Raw genomic sequence first — 20,727 nt, 5'->3', positions numbered from 1 at the left:
CAAAGATAGATATCCTTACTGAGAAAGGCTGCCTTCCAAAGTATATCAGGCAAAGGTAGGCAGAACAAAGTAAACCCTTTTAACCGAAATAACTATAAACAGAAACCAGTATGCATGTCTCTGTTCTTTGGATGCCTGAATGAGAGCTTCCTTTTACATTCTGTTAACTGAAAAATGGATTAAAGCGGTAGGGAAAAAAAAGTGAGGGTGATTGCATAAGGCTTAACAGAGGTTTAGGTTATTACGTGAATTCATAAACGAGGCCCAGTTAACTATGAGATCGGCCTAACATACACAAGAACTGAAAACAACGACAGCGAGAAGCGGGGAGACTTTGATTTCACCCTCTGTTTTCTTTTCCCTGTCATGTGCGCGTGAATCACCTTTGAAACCAGAGGCGCCTCTGAGGGCTGCGAGCGCTTCTCGTGCGAGTGACCACTTCCCAGCATTTGATGAGGGCGCTACGAAATGAACAGCAGGGGCGTTAAAAAAAAATAATAAAAGTAAAAAAAGAAATCCCCCCTCCTCCCCCCCGCAGCCTGGAAGCCTCGCCAAGCAGCAGCAGCGGGCCGCAGGCGGCGGTTTGCGGGCCGCCGAGGATAAAGGGCCGTTGGGCGCGGCGGTTAGGACCGTTGCCGCGGCCCCCGCGCGCTGCTCGGTGCCGCCCCTCCCCCCGCGGCGCTTCCCCCCTCTCCCGGCGGGCTGGGGGCGGGCCGGGCGCCGCGCCGCGCCGCCTCGCAGGGCCCGCCCGGGCCAGGCCCCTCCCGCCGCCCACCGGGACTCAGCCTTAGCCTCTGCCGGCGCCGCTGACCGGCCTCCGCTGCCTCTCCGCTTCTCCCGGCGGCGCCATGCAGCTCCCGCCCTGCGCCGTGGTGCTCCTGGTGCTCCTGGGGACCCTGCGCGGCGCCGCAGGTGAGCGGGGCGGGCGGGCCGCCTCACGGCGGCCGCGGGGCCTCCCCAGAGGCGGGTGGGCAGGAGCGGTCAGACCGCGCGGGGCAGCGGGCGAGGCCGGTGCGAGCGGCGCCGCCATGGCGGGGCTGTCGGCCGGGAGGAGAGCGGCCCGGCCCGCAGCTCCTCGCGGCGGTTCAGGCGCCGCGGGCCGCGGTGAGGTAGCGGGGACCTGGCGCTCGGGGTTTGAACGCTACATCTCTGCTTTGATCTCAGCTTGGGGTTTGAAGAACTGTAGGGAAAAAAAAAAAGTTATCTTGATCTCTGCTGATACTGGCATGAAGAGTAGGCAGGGGAGAGCTCATTCTAACCCCTTCCCCTTCCCGTTTCAAGCAAGGAGGAGGGTTGAACAGCTCCGCGGTCTTAATTGGTACAAACGCCATCATTTTAACTCTCCGGTAGGTTTGCTTGACTAATTTGTTGCAGCGGGCAGCAGAGATGCAGTGTGTGCTGATGAGTTTGGTGTCTAGTAACGTGCTCCATTAAAAGAAACAAGGGGGCATTCACTGACTAGAAACTCGTATGTGAAGGAGAGAGGGCTAATTGCTTTTTGTGGACTTCTGGGTTCTGTGCTAACTATGTCTTGAAGAACGTTGTCCATTAAACCTAAGAAAGAGTAAAACTCTCGGCTTCTGGAGCTTGGTTCCTAGGATTGCTTGTTGGTCATGTTGATGCAGTCTGACTTTATTCAGCATGGTTTTTCTTGTAGCTCTCCTGTGCTTCTGTATGCAACCCAGAATAAGCTTGCAGAGTCAAGTGACCTATGATAATTACAGCTTGTGAAGGTCTAACCACTGCTTACTCTCTTTTTTTTTTTTTTTTTTTTTTTTTTCCCTGGTTAAGCTCTTGTCCCTTTTCCTGTTCAAATAAAGGAAAAGAGCCAGTTTCCTTTCAGAGAAAAGGCAAGCAGTCTCTTAGGTTAAGGTTGATGCAAGTTTTCCCCTCTTAGTTTTTCTCTATTTATTTCAACTTGCCTCTAATAAAGCTTAATTCTCCAAAAAGAGATATCTGCCCTTGAGATGCTTAGCAAGGCTCCAGGACAGCAATTGGAATCCATCTCAGGTATGGGGGATTTCCCACATTCCCCCCGAGTTTCATGCCTAATATCTTAGTGGACAGCTAAGCATTCACTGTTTCTCATAGGCTCTAAAGGCAGCTGCTTGATGAGTTCTGAGAATGAAGGCTCAATGTTCTTACATTCTCGTGTTTAGAGACTCTGGCAAGCAGTTTATCTCCCAGACTTGAGTTAAAAGTGGGTCATGAATTTAGTCTTGTTTGTTTACAGTATGTATAAAGCCAGAATGAAAGTGAGACTTGTTTAATTGTTTTCCTTTGAAGAAGGCTATTACTGATGCTCCATTACAGAATTGAGGGTAGAGAGGAAGAAAAGTGTTTTCTTCACAAAAAGCTAATAAGCTGTATAATTTGCATATAAATGTCTAGCTGATCACTAGGCCCTCTAAAGAAGGACACTTGTTTAATGGTTCACATATTTGAAATTGTCTTTTGGCTAATCCGTCTTGAACAGCCAGGTTTTCAGGGAAGGGCCCAGCTTTCTCCTAATACTAGAAGATCCCACTTTGTTTTAAATGTTCAAATAAGTAAAAATCCATGAGTGATGGGCTATATTACACAGACACTCTTGTTCAGGAATCTGATGGGCTGCAGCTCTTTCAAACACTTGCACCTAAGTATTAAGTTGATCCATCGTGTCTGCTGCTGTCTCCCAGGGAGCTTCACTTGCATGGAATAGTGGAATGCACCTGGCCTCATTTGCTGTGTCCTGGTTTGTTTCTAAACCAGGTTATTTAGTGATGAAAAACTAAACCAAACTTACAGTGTAATCAGGATCCAGTAGTGTCCTCTTGATACATTTTTACCTGGATCAGGACCACCCTCTACATCAGAGATTTAACTAGACAATAATCATGCCAACTGAATTGCCAGATTACATGCCAAATACAAGCCAACTGAGTGGTGTCTGTTTCCCTTCCCTCCCCCACCCCCCCAACTTATCTGGATGAACTTAGTTTGTGCTAGCTGTTTAGTCAATGCAAAGACAAGATTTTAAAATAAGAGGTTCACAAAAAGCTGTTGTGTTGTCTGAATATGTTGGACAGCTGGTCACTTGCACCTCCTGGTGTAGCAAAATGAGGGGGCATTATTACCCAGATGTGTAAATGACATCTTAATCAACAGTACCTGCAAGGTGACTCAGGCCTTGTCCCTGCTCTTGCATATTCTGGCTGGTAATCAAAGTGGATTAACAAATCTCTAAGCAGGTGACCTAAGTGCTTCTTACCCTCTTTCTCCAGAGGACCTGATAACTTCAGCAGCCTGCTAGAAAGCAGTCTTTCTGGAATGGGAGTGGTGTGGCTGGTGACAACCATGTTCCGTGCCACTGTCCCCTGTAAGCATCAAATCTTATTTGGAGTACAGGTCATGACTAAGGAAAGGAGATTAAAATTTAGAAGCATTCGTAGATCTCACTGCTCCTTTAGCAGATCTTTATTTGGGTTTGTGCTTGCATGTGAAGATGGTGGCCTCATACCAAGACTCTGCTGTGCATCCGTCTGTGCATGGCCATATAGATCTGATATAGCTTATGTCTTTTGTTTAATAAATAAGTATATACTCATGTTGTCCCTGTTCAAACCAGTTTTTGATCTGCTGAGCTTGCATTTCCTCTCCATTAAATGTCTTCATGTATTTATTGACATCCTCTGCATTGGAGGGTTCTCGCTCTTAAAACTTGTGAAAGCTTTTTCTATGCATCTACTGTGAGTAGCTTGGCACGAAGTAGAAATGCATTTTCTGTGACTCTAGAGAACTTACTTGTCTGAGGCAAGCGTACTGATGGAGCACATCTCTGTGGTAAATACTCTTTCTGCATGTGCAGCAATGGCATGCCTTCAGATACATTTCTTAATGGAAACTGGGCCATTAGGTGTTACGAAGAACCTCATGTGGTTAGCTGCTTATTGATGATGGGAAGTAACACTTGACTCCTGGAGCCGGATATGTGGTTTAATTAAACCATTAAGTGAACTGAGAACATGGCACTGAATCAGCAGAATGGCAATGGTTCAGGCTAGCTACTGCTTGTTGGGGAAACTGCATGTCACAGGCAAGGGATAATAAATGTAAAGCATCTGTAGCGGTGACTAACTCATTTCTTAGAGTTAGGAAGAAGGGCTTTTGATCTCTGCAGCACTTTGCAAGATGTTGAATTCCTTTGTCTTTACTGGTTTTGGCCTTACTTTTGTGGGAAAAGAGATGGAATATGTGGTGACAGTGGTTTTTTGCCCACCTGCAAAATCTGCTTATCAGTTCATTGTATAACAGACTATCCATGCTTCTATTCTAGTATTGATAGTACTAGTATATTGAATAATATGTGCTAAATACTCCATCTGCCCAGCTCTTGCTCTGTTTCAGTAGTCCTAGCTTCCTTTGAGCATATACTTCCAGCTGATAATCTCTACAGTATTGAGGGTTCCTTTCTTGTACCTTACCCTAAGCCACATGCAGTGACCTTCAGACTTGTCTCTCCTCATTGTGGAGAGGAGAAGATAGCTTGGCATTTTGTCAGGAGTTTCCAAACCTTCACCACTTCAAGTGAAGCAGTAAAACCTGGCTTTTGTTTCTGGCTCTGTTGCTGACCTCCTGGGTGAACTGCCTCATTTCTGTGATGGTGGCATCTCTGTTGCATGTGCTGCTGATCTTGCAGCTGTATTTATTGTGCTATCATCAGTGAGATCAGCCTTGCCTGAAGAGGAAGCTTGCATGCAGGACCAGTACTGTGTGTTCATGGAGTTCTCCAGTGCCCAGTTTCTGTCTCTCAAAGCACCTTTACTGACACTGAACTCCATGTGGCTCAGGTAGTCTAATGCCTGTCTGAGAAATTGTGATGGTGATGAGACTGATGGATTGTGAGTAGATTAGCTTGTCTTGCTCTCCATGCTCTTTTCGGCTTAGGAGCACAATCGATGACTAGCCCAAATGATAGAAATAGGAAAGGCAGGGAAGTGTGTGGTGTTGGGTTGGTTTGGGTTCTTTTTGGTGCTATAGTCTGTGGCCATGTAGCAAATAGTCTTTCAGCAAATGACTGAAGAGGTTCTGCATGCTGTGCAGAGCATGTGAACTCCTAGTTACCTTTCAAGCCTGGCTAAAGGTGATGTTCCAGGGCTTGTAACCACAAGCTGAAAAACACTGGTCTGATGGATGTAGGGTTTTTTCCTCCTGACTTTATACTCTTCAGCTCAAACTTTGGTTTGAAATAGGTCATATGCACTGTTGTAGGAGTAATTATGGAAACACTGAAGCAGTCTAGAACACCATGCTTTAATTTATGACACACTTTAATTAACATGAGAGTGCCTGTGACGCTTAGTCTCATGATCATGTTTAAGTAGTAGCTGCATGTCTTGCTGAAGAATCTGCTCTTACTTATGCAGAGGCCTCTGGGTATGAGTACAGAGTGGAGGTAGGGGAAAGACTGCATTGCTTGTTCCTCCATCCTGTAGAGCATGGAGAGGATGTATATGGTTTCAATGATTTGTTTTCACTTTTTCTCCATAGATGAACATGTATTTGAGTGTATGTCTTGTAGTTCAGGAACTGTGTTGAAGTTCTTAAAGCTCAGAGAAAAATGTTGCATTTGTTTGTGTTCTAGCTTTCACTCCAGATCTCTGAATGCATAGGTTTATAGTCTGTTTTCTTTAGCATGCATACTCTGTAGTTATGTATCTGGTAGAACATGTATAGAAATAAGAGCTTGGGAGGAGAGAGGTTTTGAAGCGGCGGGCATCTGAATGCTGTTCAAGGGACTCTATGAAGAACTAGAAAATATTAAAAGCTTTTCTTTTTTTGGTAGCTCTAATCTTACATTAACAGACATCTTACATGTCTGAAAACTTGCAGTAGAAACTCCTTAACATAAATTGAAAAATGGAGGCTCTTGTTTCTCCTAGATGGTTTGTGATACTTCCCATACTTCAGCTAGGGCTTTATTGGTGATGCAGTGTCAATACTCATCAAATTTTTCGGACCAGACTCTGCCCAAAGCCAGTAACCAAACTCCTTGCTGCCTTGGTCTCTTGGGTGAATGTGTAAGGATTGAACTTAGCATGATGATGTGAGTTAAGCTTTTCTGCCTCTCTTCCTCTGCTATGAGAAGAGCAGAGCAGTCGGGGGATAGGGATTCACCTCTGTTTAAGCCTTATTGAGAGGCAAAAGAAGCTGGCCAAAGATGCTTGGCTTCTTGGGGAAGAGTGAAAAGTAACAGTGAAGGAACATGGAGTATCCTCTGAGTATACCCTCTGGGTGTAGAGTTTGGGATGGGAGGACTGTATTCCTTCCCTTTTCAAAAAGGAGAGCTCCTGAATCCTCAGTAGCAGTGTGCTGGAGGCTGCTGTTTGTTGCTCTCCCTCTATTAGAGTATAGCACAGCATCAGCCCTGGCACTAAAAGAGGCAACTTTGTGGAAATACTGTGTGTGTGTTTGGTAAGTTTAGGTCTGTTGGGCTACTGCATGTCTGTGTGTGCACAGGGGAGTGTTAAGAAGCATCAGAATGCAAAATGGGAGGGCATCTTGCATACTCTAAAAGCATCTAGTCTGTTAACTGATCAACAGAGGAATCTCATGGCTTCTATACAAATGCTTCTCTTCCCTCCCTTGACAACACCTGTCCTGCAAGATCCCAGGGGAGGGAGAAAGCAGGCTTTCTTGCAGGACTTGAATAACAAGCTAAAGCTGGTTCTCCTAAAGAATCTTGTATTCTGGGCCATGTGGTTCTCTTTAAAATGTCAATGTGTAATGGGGTTATGCTTATCCTTAGAGGAATAGTCTTGGTTGTATCTTGGAAAAAGTAGACAGAGGTCTATTAAATCCAGAAATCAAAGTTCTGCAGTACTAATGACTAGGAACTGTGTTGGAGTAAAAGAGATGGGTGAAATAACTGGAAGTGTGTAAGTATACGGAGTCAAACTACAGGTTTGACTCTGTGCCATGGAAGCTGACTGAACTGTCCTAACTCCCACGGGGCTGGGAATTCACTGAGGGAGCTAACAGGTGTTGTGCAAGTTGGCTGGCTAATGTAAGCATGCTCTCCTGCATCAGCAGAGGAGCAAATGGGCCCTCAGTGTCCTCTCTCTCATTTAATGTGTTCAGAATATTACTTGCCCTTGATTGCACTAGCTGGTCATCTGCAGCCAGTGTCTGCTGCTAATGCAGCTCAGGTGTACTAAATAATTAGCCTCCTGGCAGGGTGTCCTGCCTGTTGTGCTTAGGTGAGTGTCAGACTGCATGGAGGCATCTCTTGCTTAGCCTGTTGTGGTCAGCACAGCTGTGTATAGCAGTCTCTGAAGCCCAAATACAACTTACAGGGTGAGAATAGCATAAAACAACATCTTGCTCTGTTCCCAGCTGATTAACATCAGGCTCTCCTTGACACCAACTTTCTGTTTGGACAAAAAACATGTGGTTTTTTATTTTTCTTACTGCAGGTCTTCTTGAGCTCTCCTTGGGAAAATTCAGAAATGTGCTGCTTAACCAGACCAATTCAGTGGAAGCTGTAATCAGGAATGTTGCAAGCAATGTGACTGTTGTTATTTTTCAAGTACATGCCCAGCAAAACAATGTGGTGATATCCTTCGATAAGGTATGGTAAGAGTGTCAGAACTGATCTTAACTGTTGCTTCCTCCCTCACACCCCCCTCCCCCAAATGAGAAGCAGTAGCTGGCTCTGGTATCTATAGATATGTATGCAGAACTGAAGCTGTATAAACATAGTGTATGTTTCCTGCATGTCTTCATGTCTTGCTGGATTTCTGAAGCTAGAATAATACCACCTTTCTCATGTTTGTATATCGTTGCTGCTATTTTGGAGGCTAGAATACTAAAAGGAACCTCAGAGCTGGACTGAAAATTTTCCAAGGCTCTTCTTTCTTCATGGGAGTGGTGCTTTTGACATGTGACTGCTGGCTGATATTCATCTGCTTTTATTTGCTAAACAGATTCATGATAAGCATTTGTCAGTTATCTCTGTAAGTATCCCAAAGTGATCATATTTAGCATAATGTCTGCCATTTATGTGCCTTGGGTCTGACTACTACAGATAGTGTTTTGTTACCTCGCTGTTTCTCCTGAATTTAGTTCTTGTTTGGTGGTATACAGAGAAATTCCTTCACAGTACTACAGTGAAGGCTGCTACTTCTGGCCAACAACATAAGCATTCCTACTGCTGTACATTAGGCTCAATTTGTCCTATAATTGCTAGGATATAATCTGAAGTACTGACTTTCTACTGCTCTGGGGGTCTAAGTGGTATTTGAACAGGATATAAACTAGGTCGAAGGTGCTAGGTGGAGGTCTAACAGCTACCACCTCACTGATTTCTCTCTCTCCTTCCATATATCCCAAAATAAGAATACGCTGGGTGCCAGTGACTACGCTGAGAAGCTGAGATGAGTGATCTGTCTCATGAGTCACCCACTTCAACTCTCTTTGCATTGTTGAACTAGCCAGGCTTACAGGTCTCGGGGACTACTCTACTGTTAGACCTGTTCACTTCTTGATTATCTGGCAGGATTATATCTGCTGTGGATTCAGGCACTGTCTGCATCTGTAGGGTTTACCAGGCCAAGAACAGTGCTGCCTAAAGCTGTCTGTACTGCTTCCCAGGGCTGGCCTGCCTCTGGAAATATGGAGATGGACCAGACCTTAAAGCTTGCCAGTAGCTCCATATGGGGTCGCCTCAGATAACTTTGTGGTCCTTTTGGAAAAGAGCATACTTTCCATGCTGGAAGATGGATTTGAGTGCATGTTAATTGTTTGTTCCAGCCATGTGAGTGTGGCACTGCAGTTGCTGGCCTGGTCTTTCCTCAGGGCCCCTGGTTCCAAAAGGAGGTGGTGTTGAGCAGTAGGGGGGAGATTAGGTCAATGCCCAACTTGCCCACAGGCTCTTTTGTTATGTGCAAGCCAATATTCCACAATTGGGTGTATGGTGCAGGCATCTTAAAAGCTTTCCAGGAGCAAGCACAGGTCTGGTATGGCTAGGGTTAAACTGGCTATCCTACAGTCAACCCCATTCTGGTGGAGAGAGAGCAAGATGTGTCTGCACTCCATTTCTCAGAATGTGTGTAGCACCCTCTGCAATTTGCTTGTGATATTAACTCTTTGATTGTTTCTAGTTCTGTTGGTAGGGTTTTTGAGCCTAAGCTAGGCAGCAGGTGGTGTTAGACCTCTCCCTTTATTCTAGCTCTGAGCTACCAGCTAGGTAAGGGCTGAATGCCTCATTTATGGCAGCTTGTACTAAAATACGTGCCCTATAGTCTTGTGCCCTCAGGAGTGCGATTCCTGTGCAATATGTCAGGCTGTGATGAAATGTACTCAGGAAGGACTATGTGCTTACATAATCTGTTTCTATCCAGAATCCCTCTGTGAACAGCTCAGGAACTGGAGTAGACAAAGGACTGGTTTCCATTCTTCGGCCTCAACAGAGTGTATGTACGTGGTACCTTCGGTCACTGGATGCTAACCGGGTGTTAAGCACAGCTATCTCTATTGCTTACATGGAGAAAGGTATGTTCTTACTACTTGTTAAGGGATACCAGCTGTCTATTACAAGTTAGTTGTGAGAACTGAAGTGTTGATCTTCTAGAGGTGATGTTCTTAAATGGTGAAAATGTACAACGGAGATGCCAGAAATTCTCTTGAAATGGACTGTTAAAGTTTGGGATCAATACTGAATTAAAAAGCCACATGTATCAGATGTGTTGTATGGTCTTCTCATGATTTCAGCCTTAGAGTAGCAAACTGCTGTGCATATGTAATGGGACCTATCTTAGTGACTATAGTGAAATGACTTGTATTGTCTACAGGACTGAAACATGATTCTAGATCCCAAACATGATTACTTGTAGGCACAGTCTATTTGTTGAACGTCTTAATAAAACTCTTCATACTGTGTAAAGGGGGAGTAAAAGCTAACACAGCTAACTATCTGTATTTCAGATCCTATTCCTGGAGGCTGCAATCTAGAATTTGACTTGGAAGTGGATCCCAATATTTACCTAGACTATACTTTGGTTGATGTACACATCAAGTTTGCCCCTGCAAACTTGGGATATGCCAGGTGTGTGAAAAACTTCTGTATGCTGATGGTCAGACCTTTCTAATTCAATATTTGACCAGGGCCATAAAACAAGATTCTGCTGGAAAGGCTGTGCATCCAACTCCTGGCAGAAATCTTGTTTGCTGCAACAAGCAAACTATGAGATAGAGGAGGAGGGAAGAAGGGTAGCAAAGGAGAGAAGAGTTGAAAGCTGCAGCTTGTGGGAGAGGTTACACAGCTTACAACTTCAGATGTGCAAGTAGTCAGCAAATACTAGATCTTCCTGCTCCTCGTGCTAACTTACTCCATTTGAGGAAAAATTATGCTTTATAGCCTGTTTCATCACTTCACTACTATTAAAGTGTGATAATAACCTAAAGTTTTGCCAAACATTAACACTTCAGGTCATAAGCTGTTATCTACCAGGTAGGGCATGGTGTCCCAGATAGCCTTCCCCATTCCCTCTCCACTATGTTCATGCATCTTGGCAGAGCTTTTTATTTATTGCATATATAGAAAAACAAACAGTGAAGCTGTAACGCTCTGGCTGTTGTGACATCTTGGAATTCATGTACTGGTTCCTTATGACAGCTTACAGGAAGCCTCTGTAAACTTAAAGGCAAATGCCAGAACAGACCCTCTATCAGCATCAGGGTTCTACAGTGTAATCCTGCTAAAGTCCATTCTCACAAGCTTTTACAATCTAGAAGTTAAGCCCAGCAACTGATTCAAAACTAAAGAGTAGAAGCCAAATGTTGCCAGCTCAGACAGGAAACTTCTGAAAGCTAATGTTAATATCTGAGGGCTTTTGCTGGGGATGTAGCTGATCTCTCTTTAATTACAGAGGAGCAAATCCACCATCCTGTGATTCAGGGACTGGTCAGAACTCCCGATGGCGATTGCTTTATGATGTCTATCAGTACTTTTTACCAGAGAATGATCTTTCTGAGATGGTACTCATGAACCACATCCGGAAGATGTCTGAGGTGCACAGTATCAAAGCTAACGGCATTAAAGTAAGTCTGAAGCATTAGTATGTCAAGCATTTGACAGTGGCGCTGACTTAACTTTTCACTTCCCCTCTGACTTTTTTCTTCTTTGAGTGGTGACAGAGGCAAGCTTCTGATGCTGCTTGCTTTTTAGCTGAGATTATTGGCTAGGAAGTGCGTGATGTCTACAAAATGGCAACCACTGGCTTGAAATAGAGCTGGCTAATGAGCCTATCCCAGTGATGTGGCAGGGTCTAGGCTTCTGGTAATGGGCTCTGATATTAGGTAGATGTTAGTGAATGGTCTGAGGTGTTTCTGTATGTCTTGCACCCTATTCTCTGTCGAAGAGTTCTTAGCACAGTGACTCTCTGCTAAATATTGCTTTAGCCGTAATGTTCCTTCAGTGGTGTTGAGGCCAGTTTGGCTGGAACAGTACTGCCACAGAGTGCGTATAGACCCACTGTGGAAGAAGAGCCAATTTTGAAAAGGATGGCTCTGGGCTCCTACAGTGCCTGGCAGGTGCTGAGGACTGGGCAGGGGAATGCAAGGAACAGAGGAGGTAGAAGAGCGTGGTGGAACTGGACTAGAAACTGGATTCAGTTTGGAGGGGGCATAAACATCTCTGATATGTGAAAGCAAACTCTTACTGTATGTTCCCTGTTACCAGTCCAGCCTTGCTAGGGGGTAGAACAGTAGCCTTGCCTGCTTCAGAGGCTAGACCTGCATTAGTAGACTGATGAGGAAATTGACTTTGTCCTCAAATAGAGAGAAGCTAATGCATGGTGGCTTGGAGGATCTTATCTCCTGTCAAAGCTGTGGTAATGTGGGAGGAAGTGGAATCCATTCTGTGAGCCTGTAATGCTTGGACTGGTAATACTGAGAGGACTCAGAATAGCAGAGCTCTCACCTGGACTTCTTGGTCTTTTTCCTTGAGTTGCTGAGTACTGCCTCAGCTGCTGCATTTATACATGAACATGCTATCAGTAATAGAGAAAAGAGCAGGTCTTTGCAATTATACTCTTTACTGTCCCAGGTGCTTACACTGACAACTGATGACAAGACCAATGTCTACTTTTCCTCACTCCCTGGGCAAGGTGTGATCTACAATGTCATAGTATGGGATCCTCTTTGGAATACTTCTGCTGCATACGTACCTGTGCATACATACGCCTGCAGCTTTGCTGACCTAGTGGATAACTGCTCTTCTGTCAGTAAGTTGGGACTTGTAATCCTTGCCAGCAAGTCTCAAGAGCTTCATGTTCTTTGGGTTGAGCAAGGCTCTTGAGACTTTTGCAAGTGTGAAGGAGCTGTTTGTTCTACACTAGATATATCTTGTTTTATGTCTCGATCTACTTGATCAAGAAGAATTTCTAGAATGATAAATTAAGACTGAGAGGAACTGTTAGCAACTGAATATTAAACTAAGCAGAGATTTTAATATGGGTTTGCAAATAACAGACTTTCAACTCTGTAGTGCCACACTAGCTTTCTCCCTTTAGATTGGGTAGGTAACCTTAAATCACTTCTGTTACTATAGATGCTGCATGTGAAACTAGGCTAGTAAAACAGGAACTGGATTAGGATCCAGCCCAATCTCTAACTGTACTAGTGCTAACAATAACAAGCAAATATTTTGAAAGGCGATAGTCACCCCAAAATAAGTGTGAACCTAATTTGATAAGTGAATGCCAGTAATAGTAACATGACTTTGTAGTCAGTTTTCTCACTGTACAAAGTTATAATGGTAGAACTGGAGGAGAAGAAGAGCAAAGCTACCATTCCTGTTATGACTGCAGAAGGGACAGGGTAGTAGAGAGAATGGGGTTCATAAAGCAAGATTTGTCCTGGTTTATTTTCCTATATGCCATAACATAAGTAACTTGTCAAATTTGATGTTGTCTTATGGGCAAGAGACAAATTATCCAGACCAAAAGTCTCTGAATTGGAGAAGAGAGATTTCAGAGTTTACTTATCTCAAGCAGCTTAAATACTAGTAAGAATTTCACTTAAAGAACAGAGGTAAACAAAACTAGGATGCTGAAAGTCCTTTGTGTGGAAAAAGTATATTAAAGGGATATTATGGCTGCAGTGACAAAGATTCCAATTGCTACCTCAGTCACTAATCCTTAGCACTGTCCCCCATAGATGGTTGAATTGCCCTATTTTAAAGCTGAGCAAAGAATTTTCAGGTAAAGCTGTAATGGTAACATAAACAGCAAATTAAAACTGCTTCAGTAGTAGAGTTGCTGGAACTTTAGTCTTTTAAAAAGAAGAAAGCTTTTTCCTAATCAGCCTGGGATTGCTTAGATATTCTGTTGGAGATCCTGTTAAGATGAGCTTTAGATCAGACACATCTGTTCACACTTTACTTCTGAAGGAGCAGCAGCTATTACACTGACTGGGTGACAACAACCTTACCTTATCTCAGTCTCATCATTGCAGGAAATATTCTAGTTACCCTTTTTCTTTTTCCTTGTAGGCAAACTCTCTACCAAAATATTCTTCACTGCTCTTGCTGTTCTTGGTCTCTTCACTTGCTTTTTTGGACACAGATTCTGGAAAACAGGTACTGAATGGTTTTGCCTCTTGTCATAAATGTGGTTGGAATTTTATAGCTGTTACTTGATGTATCTTAGAACTGTAGTGTTATTCTTAAGAATCATTTGGTAGTGATTTTTGTCAGCTATGTCTGCTGCTTTGCTTTGATGGGATCAGAGTTCTTGTGTACAGAGCAAGAAGCTTCTGGTATTCAGCGAACAGGAAACTAGAACTAGGTGTGGATGCTGGGAGGCGTAGATATAAATATGTAACTTAAGAACTTTTCCCAGAGCAAGACAGCATTATCAGTTTCTCCTTTTTGTGATTCTCGCTCAGTGAGCTGAGACTTCCTGTTCACTGTAAAATGAAGGTGTCTGAGGGTGTAAAGTAGGCTTGGTATGAAGTGATAGCACACTAAATCTTTTTCCCCCTGTTTCTCTAGACTTATTCTTCATGGGCTTCATATTCACAGGATTCTTCTTCTTTGTGATCATTACTAGGGTAACTGGCCTTGGTTATGATGGTGAGTAGATGTGTCAGGATACACAGTCCTGTGTATTCCCAAAGCAACATTGTTATGGATCCCTTAAAAATTTGATTTTGCTTGTGGCTGGCTAGCCTTAAGGATAGAAACCTGATAAACAAGTGATTGAACTGAGCTCTGATTACCCCAGCAGCACCAACACACACACACAGAATAAGTGTTGCTTCCAACCTCAAACAGTAGTGACGCAGAATGAATAGCTGCAACTATAAAAGACACATTTGGGTATCTATCCAAGGAAGATCAAAGAAGGTAGTTGGCAATTTGCAACATACAGTTTCCTTCCCACTTCTCTTTCATAATGTGGGGTTCCAGCTCAAATTCAGTTTTCCTCTGTAAGCTAACAAAGTAAACAGTCTGCACCTTGTTTGTTCAGCTGGCAAGAATTAGAGTTCTTTTTGTCTTTTCATAGATCCTGCCTCACACAGTTACTCTCCTGATGCATGTATATTATCTGTCACAACCATAACTGCCCCGGCAACTCAAGGCACTGTTGCGCAGAGTAGCAACACTTTCATTGCAGTCCTGCACTACTCTTTCAGTACCACACCCTCTGTTGCCAACGAGAGGCTTTGAGAGAAATGTGTGAAAGACAGCTGTGAGATAGCTATTACTGTGAATACTGATACACTTGTCTGGAACTAATAGTAAGGCTTTTTGCAGAAAGACTTTGTTAGGTAAGGAAATCAAGCATGCAAGTAAGGCTGCTGTATATGCTACTACAGTAACTGAAGCTTCCAGAGTGTTGCCACAGTTCTTAGTTTGGAATTTCCCCTTTTCTTTTTCAGTACGTCTTATTTTGACAGCAGTAGCTGGAATTACTGGAGGGCTTCTCCTGGTTGCTAACTGGTGGAGATTTGGCTCTGTCCTACTTTGTATGTTGATTATTGGTCTTGTGCTGGGATTTCTCTTCTCATCGGTGGTTGTCTTCACTCCACTAGGTATGCACTGAAATACTCTGCTGCAGAGCGCTGGCTACTTAAATGCTTTACTGCTGTATTACAGGGATCTAGTTTCTGGATGTAGCTTCTGATATCTCTCTAGGACACTTCAAGGCCACAAGATGAACTCAACAAACTGGCTTATCTTCTTAATGTGATGCTTTGCAGTGTTGGGAGGAATAGAGCTGTCCCTGAAGCATTTCTTCAGGTGTGCTGCAGTTGAAGTTACTTAGGGAATCCCCACTGATGGGAAAAGGAAAATTACTTACTCTGCAAACAACTTGTTGAGGCTCTCCCCACCTAAGCTGTCTGCCACCTCAGCAGTCTGACACCAGCTCTGCTCTAGGCATGCATTTGCTGTCTGTCTTGTTCTCTCTGATCCTAAGCAAGTTGCAGCAGAGAGTCTGTAGTTTAGCTCGGAGGCCTCAGAAGTGAGGCACCATAGATGAAGAGTTCTTGCTGTTAACTTTCACCATATTACAATGTAAACAGCCTCGTTGGCAGAACTGCTCTGTAAGAGTCAAGCTATTTGCAGCTGAATTGACATCATCAGGGTCTTTAGAATGATTTCAAGAGAAACAACAGGAGAAGACAAATCCACTTAAAAGCAAGCCTGGCTGCAGAGCTGCAATTGCTCAGGGACATCAGAGCATCAGCCACACTGCTGCTTCTGCTGTAACTTTACATCTCAAAACTGCACTTCTTTCAAATCTTCTTACCCAAGATCCCCTGTTGGAAGCTTTTCCTTCTCAGGCCATTTGTGTTTGACTTGAGCCTAGATTGTGTGATAATCCGTGCAGTCTCTGGTTGCTCTTTATTACAGTAAAATGGTGGATCGTCTTGTGGTCAGGTTGTCCCCTTTGTTTAACTGACAGGTCTTAGAAAGCAGGGACAGCAAAACAGTGTTTACTCAAATGGCTTAATTACTCTTCCTAAAGGCAGAAGAGTTTGCTCCATGTTGTGTGTATGGGCTGACTTCTTGCACCAGGCTGTAGAGCCAAACCTACCTAGATGTAGGTTTGTAGACTAAACTTATTCAGGTAATAAATGGCCTCTTACTGGATAGAAGTACTCAGATGCTCTTATTAGATGAGTAGCAAATGATTCAAAAAGATCTGCTGTCCCCCCTTAGGGTACTAGACCTGTGCTGAACCAAGATTCTCTTTTTCTGTCCTTGTATAGGGTAACACTACTGAAATGCATTTCTTTAAAACTGGCTGTTGAGCTCAGAAGCTGTTTTTATCATGTGCTACTCCATGTACTTTCTAAATGTACAGAGTGTTTGGGGAGGAGTTCACTCCAAATCACTTTAAAAAAGCAAGCATGTTTTATTAGCACTAGTGGAAAAGAAACTACTTTAGCTGTGGAATGTGGTATCTTTGCAGGAGATTACAAAGTCTTCCGTGATGATGTTGTGTTCTGGGTGACCTTTTCTTGTGTGGCCTTGATGATTCCAGTGCTTTTTTTTGGCTGTCCAAGAATTGTAAGTAATCTGCATGGTTACCTCAGGAAAAGGGAGGAAGGGGTGTCAAACACTTTCATGCAAAATGTGGTTCTGTGGGATATGTACAGAGGACTTAACATAGCTTCATATAGCTCAGCCCAGGGGTGGCTCAAGATAGTTCCTGTTCAGTCCCACTTGTGTTGAATGGTCCATATGCAAAGGAATGATTTTTTTTGTCTGATGTTGCACGCAGATTAAAGACAGTTGTTAGTGGATGTTACCACTGCTGTCCTAACATGTTATCTGGATAACTGATGTGAGCAGCTGGCTGGTACCCATGTATCTTGTAAGAGTGTTAAACCAATACAAAATGCTGCCTTAAGGAGATGGGGAATAAAGAGAATGTTTATCAGTCTCCTAAAGCTGCCTTTTTTCTCTTCTTTCCCTCTCCTTCTCTAGCTGAACATATTGGCCTGTGGAGTAGTAGGCTCTTACTCAGTGGTCTTAGCTATTGCCTGTTATGTCTACACAAGTCTTGCCTACATCACCTTAGACCTACTCAGAAGGATCCTCAATGATTACTTCAGCAGAGCTTATACCAATGTGCCTTTTCAAACAAATGGTGAGTGCTGCTCTTCAGACTTGATTCCTTAAAGAACCAGGTGATTACAAGCTGACTTCCCCCCCACCTTGGTGGATTTCTGAGATAGGCATCCTGCAAAGCAGATTGCTACTGCATGTGAGCACCTCTAAATTCATTCTTCAGTGGCTAGAAAAGGAAAGGACAGTTTCTGGGAGGAGGCAGGGGAACCCTCTAGTCCACTTTATTTTTATAGCTTTGGAACTCCATTCTGGTCTTTACACTATTCCTCTATTACAAGAGTAGGCTGAGGTATGTTAACTCTACCTGTTAAAGTTTTAGACTTGAGTCCCCTCCAAACTTTGTACTTGGATAAACAAAGTCAGAAGGTCTGGAAAGGAACTGTATTACTTGGCGCACTCTACTTCTTCAATAGAAAGTGTCTTGATGGTTGAGAATATGGCCTCTTAAGAGAAACCACTGTGTCTTTGCTTCTGTTGTGAATAGTGCATGTTGGAGGGCAGGAGGGAATGAGCGGAGAAAATAGCAAGTGTGGTGTGAGGCTTAACATCCAAATTAAAAATTCTAGTCCTTCAAGAGAAGTACTTAGCCAACTTACTCAGACACCAGCCTTCCAGCACCTGTGTGCTGGGGTTATGTGACAAAGGCACTTGTGGCAGTCCAAGCCTGAGGAGCATCCTCCAAGTTGTTGCTGATGGGCTTACAGAGTGGGCAGTCACAAGGCCTAATTCTGTGGCTAACAGATTGCATCAACTCCACATGTATTGTCACTGCTTAAACTTGTGTTTGCATGGACACGCTCTTAGGAGTGTGAGGGGTGCAGAGACAATACTTCATTCCTGTCTGTCTCTAGACTTGTCAGCATTGTGCTTGGGAGGAGAGGGAAACTTCTGTTTTGTCATAGGAATTTGTTTTTTCCTCTTCCTTCAGACTTTATCATCCTGGCAGTGTGGGCAATGCTGGCCCTCAGTGGAATAACTGTGCAGCTTCGCCGAGAGAGAAGCGAGGTGCCCTTCCCACCGCACCCCTATCTCCTCTGGAAGAGGGAGAGGGAGCGCAGGAGCACAAATGTCTTAGACCCTAGCCATCACATCCCTCCTCTGAGAGACAGGATCCACAACAAGCTATTGCAGATCAAAGAGGTCTTTCAGAAAGAGCAGCCAGCTGGCGAAAGAACTCCGTTACTTCTGTAACCAACCAAATAACTGGTGGACACAGAGGAAGAGTCTAGAAACGTTGTGAGATGGGTGATCATCAGCAAACAGTGAGCCAGTGGTGCAGGCTTTTACCACTCTGCTTAATGAGAGGAGGTGTTTGCTCAGCTTGGAAGAAAAGCGTTCATCTGTCAATACACTACATGCTGCTCTGTGACTTTGGTTTTTTTCCTCAGTGGCCCACTCAGCCTGCTGTAACATGCATGTGCCTAGCTGCAGAGAGCTTGTACTATGGGTGAAGTACAGGTGTTTGTCTTGTGATCTATCTTGATGTTTTAGGTATGTGAAGTATAAAACAGCCCTTAAGGTAACCTGTACAGTGTCAGTTCTTCCCTCGCAGTGTGAAAAATCACTGCCAAAATACTACCTGACTTACTCCCAAAGGTGAGCAGCCTGTCAACTTGTAAGGGAAGAAGATAAGGACCATAAACAGAAGGAGTTCTGTTAGCAGCAACTGAAGAAGTATCTTCAAAAAAGGTACAAAATGTATGGCTGCAGACAATGTTTCCAAGAAGTATTACTGAACCTTGCAAACTGGACTAAGCGACTTGAATTTAAACTGCACTGGATTAACTGTTGTATGTGTGCACATTAGGACTCAAAGTGGATGTGATATGAAACAAGACTCTCTCTCACTTTCAGTTGGCTCTGTAGCAAGCTGGTTCTCTGGTTTCTGTACAGAGACAACTGCTAAAAGAACACAAGAGGCTTGCTTCCTTGCTTGCTTTCCGAACAGCCTGCGACTTGTTTCAACTCTGATATAATCTCTCAGCTTTTGATGGGGTGCTGTCATAAAAGAATAACTGAAATAAGCACTTCATAGCCAATGGCAGTCTATTCCTGAACTTGGTTGAAACACTAGCTATTTTTATTTTTTTAATTAATGGATCTTTTAACTTTTGCCTGTGAGGCATGAAAATGTCACACTGCATGCAAAATACTGACCAGGATCCTTGTTGACTGAATGAATTCCTTACTGGTTTGGATTGAATCTGCCCAGAGTATAATGCAGTGTGAAAGGAGATAGGGACCACTCTTGTATTCAGTGGAGAACTACTGTCTTGTGTGGTGGCTTTATTTACTTCCTTACAAACAAAACAAAACCCAGCCTTTTTTCAAATTGCAAACTGGAGCATTGTGGGTTTTGCTCACATAAATGCACAAATAGTCCCAAGGCTTCCTTCGCCTTCCTTTCCCCCTTCTCCACTCCCAACCCTGGTCTTCACCTTCAATGTTTACATGGTGATCTGTCATGCATTAAGCAATGGTTGAAGTCTCACATCCCATATCTTGCTACGGGCTATGGTGGTTTGTTCTGATTCTTCTCCCTGTCTTTGTATCTTGAATATGGGCAGCGACATGGGGAGTCCTTCTTATTTGAAGTTGAGTAGATGTTCTGCCACTTGAATGAAACCATAACTAGTGAATAACCTAAGCAAACTCAAGTTTTCAGCCACCACTTTAAATTCTTGGCATTAGGTATGAGAGCAACAACTTTTTGTATGGCAAGTGCCGAAAGAACTTTCTCAGAACTTTCTTCTTTTTCGAAAGCTAAAACATCCTAGTAGCGGAAAAGAACTAAAATGACTTTAAAATGGCTTAATTGGTAGCCTATATCTCCTTACAGAGTGAAGGCTTATAATGTGACTAGCATCTGTGTTATCTGACTGAGAGGGCCAATTTCCAGGATTGCTTAGACCTCAAACAGCTAAGCTAGGCTAAAATCCTGCAGTTAGATCTTGCTCTGCTGTGCTGCTCTCTGTGGCAAATGGGGGTGGCTGTGGGTGGTGCTCTTTCCCTGGCCTGTAGCATACTGATGCTCACTGGCTGCCTCTACAGCACTGATACTGAGCATATCTTTGCCATATTTGATGGCTAAGTAGCAAACACTTATTTCATATACAAATGCTCTTAAACATGTTTACCTTGTGTTTTTTATAACTGCTGTGATTAACATTGTGAAATAAGTTTAACTCTAATATTTTCTAATCTTTTATAATAAAGATGTCTTTTTTGAAAGAGTACTGGAACTCTGTACTGAATTCAATGGTGCTTGCAGTTCAAAAGGCTGAAGCAAGCTCTAGGAGTAGTTTGTTCTGAAAAATTTCTTAGACTCTCGAGGCATGAGGTAGGGGGAACTTAGCTTTCCTGTTGTAAGGACTTACTGTAGTTAGAGTAGTTACATCCACAGATCCAGGTTGAGACTTCCCCCTTCTTCCCCTGCTGCTGTAAGACAAGTGAGGAGAAATGCATGACCTAAAGAGGTGTGTCTATAGCATCATTGACCAGGGTTTGGGAGAACAGAAGGATGATTGCCATCAAGTCTTGACTGGAAACTAATCTACGGAAAGATTATGTAGGAAGTGTGTGGCAGAACTAGCTATGAAGCCTTT

General features: G+C 43.6%; 1 protein-coding gene across 2 annotated transcripts; it reads left to right on the top strand.

The window, feature by feature from the left end:
• The first annotated feature begins 687 nt into the window (after positions 1–687).
• Positions 688–20,356, top strand: TM7SF3 (transmembrane 7 superfamily member 3). Of its 2 annotated transcripts, XM_026114122.2 has the most exons (12): positions 688–912; positions 7,455–7,609; positions 9,381–9,531; positions 9,964–10,084; positions 10,908–11,079; positions 12,086–12,263; positions 13,532–13,618; positions 14,033–14,113; positions 14,923–15,075; positions 16,461–16,558; positions 16,979–17,141; positions 18,051–20,356. In XM_026114122.2, the coding sequence occupies exons 1-12, from the start codon at positions 849–851 to the stop codon at positions 18,311–18,313; spliced, it is 1,686 nt and encodes a 561-aa protein (XP_025969907.1). In that variant the 5' UTR covers positions 688–848; the 3' UTR covers positions 18,314–20,356. The 2 variants fall into 2 exon arrangements, with proteins under 2 accessions (XP_025969907.1, XP_025969908.1); XM_026114123.2 differs by lacking the exon at positions 14,923–15,075.
• Positions 20,357–20,727: the final 371 nt, after the last annotated feature.

The sequence above is a fragment of the Dromaius novaehollandiae genome, chromosome 1 (genome assembly GCF_036370855.1).
Source record: "Dromaius novaehollandiae isolate bDroNov1 chromosome 1, bDroNov1.hap1, whole genome shotgun sequence".
Classification (NCBI taxonomy): domain Eukaryota; kingdom Metazoa; phylum Chordata; class Aves; order Casuariiformes; family Dromaiidae; genus Dromaius; species Dromaius novaehollandiae.
This window is presented reverse-complemented; position numbering and strand designations above follow the sequence as displayed.